Here is a 3,117-nt window from a genome sequence, read left to right as displayed (position 1 = left end):
GATCGTTGCAAAGACGAAAAGATGTAAATACATAAACTTTTATTTTAAAACATGTTGGATATTTCATGGTAAAGGAACAGCTATATAACACTGTATAAAATTATACAGTGACTCGTCTTTTGTAGATGTCCAAATTTGTGTAAAAGCTAGATATTCTGTTCTACTTACAGCTTTCAGTTTGCAGCTATTCGTCTAAAAGCACTGGCACTCTCAGTCAAAGCAGCTGTACATATAAAAGAACAGCCCGCCTCTTTATGCAGAGATTGCTTTTACTGGAGCACAGTTCACTTACAAACATTGCAGTAGTGGTGGTACACACAATGGTGAACTTTACCTTGATGCCAGTTTTATTCTGCACCATGAGTAAGTACACGTTTCACTATTTTCTCATACAATGGTTAAATCTGTACCACAATCCAAGTGATTTGAATCTTGTAGCCAACTTTACTCATAGGCATTGTTGGGTTTGTGTGGAGTTTGACATTTAGGAATATTTGCTTGTTTCAGGTTGGATCTCTTCCTCGGTCACACAGTTTTACACAGCGGAGGTTCAGCCTGGTCAAGAAGTCACACTGAAGTGCTCCAATATCAGCAGATATCGCTCCCACATATTTTGGTTTAAAATGGCCAGCAGTCCCAATGCCAGCTGCATCTCAGCTATGTCCAGCTCTGATAGCAACGTTTCTTTCTGTGATGGATTTAAAAAAAGCAAATTTCACATGACATCCAACACCTCTGTGTTATTTCTTGAGATCAAACAAGTGAATTCTTCTGACTCTGCGCTTTATTTCTGCGGAGAGAAACAGACTGATGGAAAGACAATCATCTCAAGTGGAACATATTTAAAAGTTCAAGGTAAGTAATGCTGTTTATGGTATTTTATTGTAAAGAAAATTATATACAATTTTGAGTAAATGTAAAAACAGGCAGTAGACTTTGTAAAGTTTTGATTTTAATTGTCCGTTTTGTAGACGTGGCTGATGGATTAACACATGAACAAATGATGACTGTGATCCTGGGCAATTTAACTGTTTTCCTTCTACTGGTCATCGTTAGTCTGGCTGTTAAAATCAGGAGATTTCATACAGGTATTTGTACGACTTCATTTAAATTGTCCAATCAAACATTTGTGGTATATTGCTGACCGATGTATTGTCCCTGTCGTTTAGCTCAAGATGATCCACAGAATGCACAACAGAGTGAGGTAATCTATTTTAATATTTAATTTGACTTTAGATTAAGATTTATAAGGGCATAACAAAGACTTCCAACTTGAACCATTGGGGGTTCGAGTTTTTTATTTAACTGTGTTTGATTTTTTTGTTGTTTTTGTTTTTAGAAACTAGAAACGGTTACTTTTCAGATTAGGTTTCATATATTCTTTTTGGCATCTCAGTTTTTTTGTCAGCAGTTTTCATTGGTGCTTCCAAAAAAGGTGAAAATTAGATTGGAAAGTGCTGAATGTTAATCTAACCTTAACCGAACCTGATACCTAGATAATGGCCTCTGTCCTGGTGGATGTTAACATGTGATGTTTTGGGATTATTGAATTTAAACATTTTCATTTACAGAATGTGAATTCTGATGCCATGACCTATACATCAGTGAGTTTCCATCCCAAAGCTAAAATCAGAAGGCCTGCACCACCGAGGGAACTGGAGCCTAATGTTGTGTACGCTGCTACGAGATAGACTCACAAACCGAACCCAACGTTAGCTCAGAGTGGAACATGATCTGTATGTGGGGTTTTGTACCGTTGGTGTGTGGGAAGAGTTGTAATTATTAATTATGTAAAATTTATGCAACCACTGTTAATTGGTTTATAAGACAACAATACATTTTCATTCAAATAATGTTACAGAACTTTTATCTGAACTTTATAGTCTGTTGATTAAAGATGACCTATAATGCACATTTCAAGCCATTGTTTTTGTCCTTCTGTTCTACTACACTACACCCTCTCTTGGCGATATTGTTGTATATATTACATGAGTAATTATTAAGTCATTTTCAGTACAATACATATATTTAGACATATTTAAGCCCCTTTCTTCAGTTGGTTTATTGTAAAGAGTTTTTGTTTTTGTTCTTTTGCTTGTAGAGATTTCTATCAGAATCCAAAGCCTGATGCTTATAGTTCTTTCATTGTAGTACGACTCACTGGTCTGGTTGCCGAAATGACCAAACTGTGAAAAGTTAAAAGAGCAAGAGCTTTCACTCACTTGTTATATTCTTCTAAATAAAGAATCTCAGATATATATTTTTATATATAATTTTTACCATTTAGGTAGAAATATGGAGATGAATAAATACATGAAATTACGTATGAAATTATTTTTCTCATTCACACTTTCTAATTTCCAGAGAAACTACAGGACAAACCATGGGGTATGACAGCATAACATTAAACTAAAATATTTATTTTGAAGACATATTTTAATTGCTTCTCATTATTTGTGGACATTTTGCACAGTACAGTCTATAATTTCTTGGACAAAAACGCATCTCTTGTAGTTTTACACCACCGGAACTGAGATCAAACAATCACTGTGTGATTGAAGTGCAGACATTCAGATTTAATTTGAGAGTTTTGAAAATCTACTTTATTAGAGCCATTTTTCTACACTTTTCACCATGTACAGAGACTTAAATCAGACAACATAGCATAAATTTAAATATAAGGATCGTTTATAATACTGGGATGAAAATCCTTTACAGTCGATGACTGTCTGAAGTCTGGAACCCACAGAATCATTGCAACAAAAGTTTTCAGAGAATTAAAAAAAAAAAAACCAACAACCTCAGACCTCTTAACGTGAAGATAGAGTATATTTCATACAGTATTTACAGTGAGCAAGTTTGTAGAAGTAACTCAAACCTCTCTAAAGCTGTATCACCATACAGCTGCCTGAGGGTTTGTAACAGGTCTCACTTATTTAGACCCACATCACCAGTTCAGCTCTACGACGTGCATCGCGTGTTCAAACTTGTGAAGAGATGCTTGCAGCAGTGTGACATTTTCTCACCCTAAAGTAAAAGCATGTGTTTCTGAAGACTCATAGCAGAAGTAGCTCCCACCGTCTGCAGTATGCAGTACAAAACTGACATCTGTGGAAA

General features: G+C 35.4%; 1 protein-coding gene across 1 annotated transcript; it reads left to right on the top strand.

Annotated features, from left to right (window-relative positions):
* Nucleotides 1-288: 288 nt before the first annotated feature.
* LOC113011835 (uncharacterized) lies at nucleotides 289-1,891 on the top strand. The gene is made up of 5 exons (XM_026151622.1): nucleotides 289-363; nucleotides 508-855; nucleotides 972-1,088; nucleotides 1,170-1,204; nucleotides 1,572-1,891. Exons 1-5 carry the CDS (start codon nucleotides 321-323, stop codon nucleotides 1,689-1,691), a joined length of 663 nt encoding a protein of 220 aa, XP_026007407.1. The 5' UTR covers nucleotides 289-320; the 3' UTR covers nucleotides 1,692-1,891.
* The last annotated feature ends 1,226 nt before the right edge of the window (nucleotides 1,892-3,117 follow it).

The sequence above is a fragment of the Astatotilapia calliptera genome, chromosome 19 (assembly GCF_900246225.1).
Source record: "Astatotilapia calliptera chromosome 19, fAstCal1.2, whole genome shotgun sequence".
NCBI lineage: Eukaryota > Metazoa > Chordata > Actinopteri > Cichliformes > Cichlidae > Astatotilapia > Astatotilapia calliptera.
Note: the sequence above shows the minus strand (reverse complement) of the source record. Positions and strands in the feature narration are given on the sequence as shown.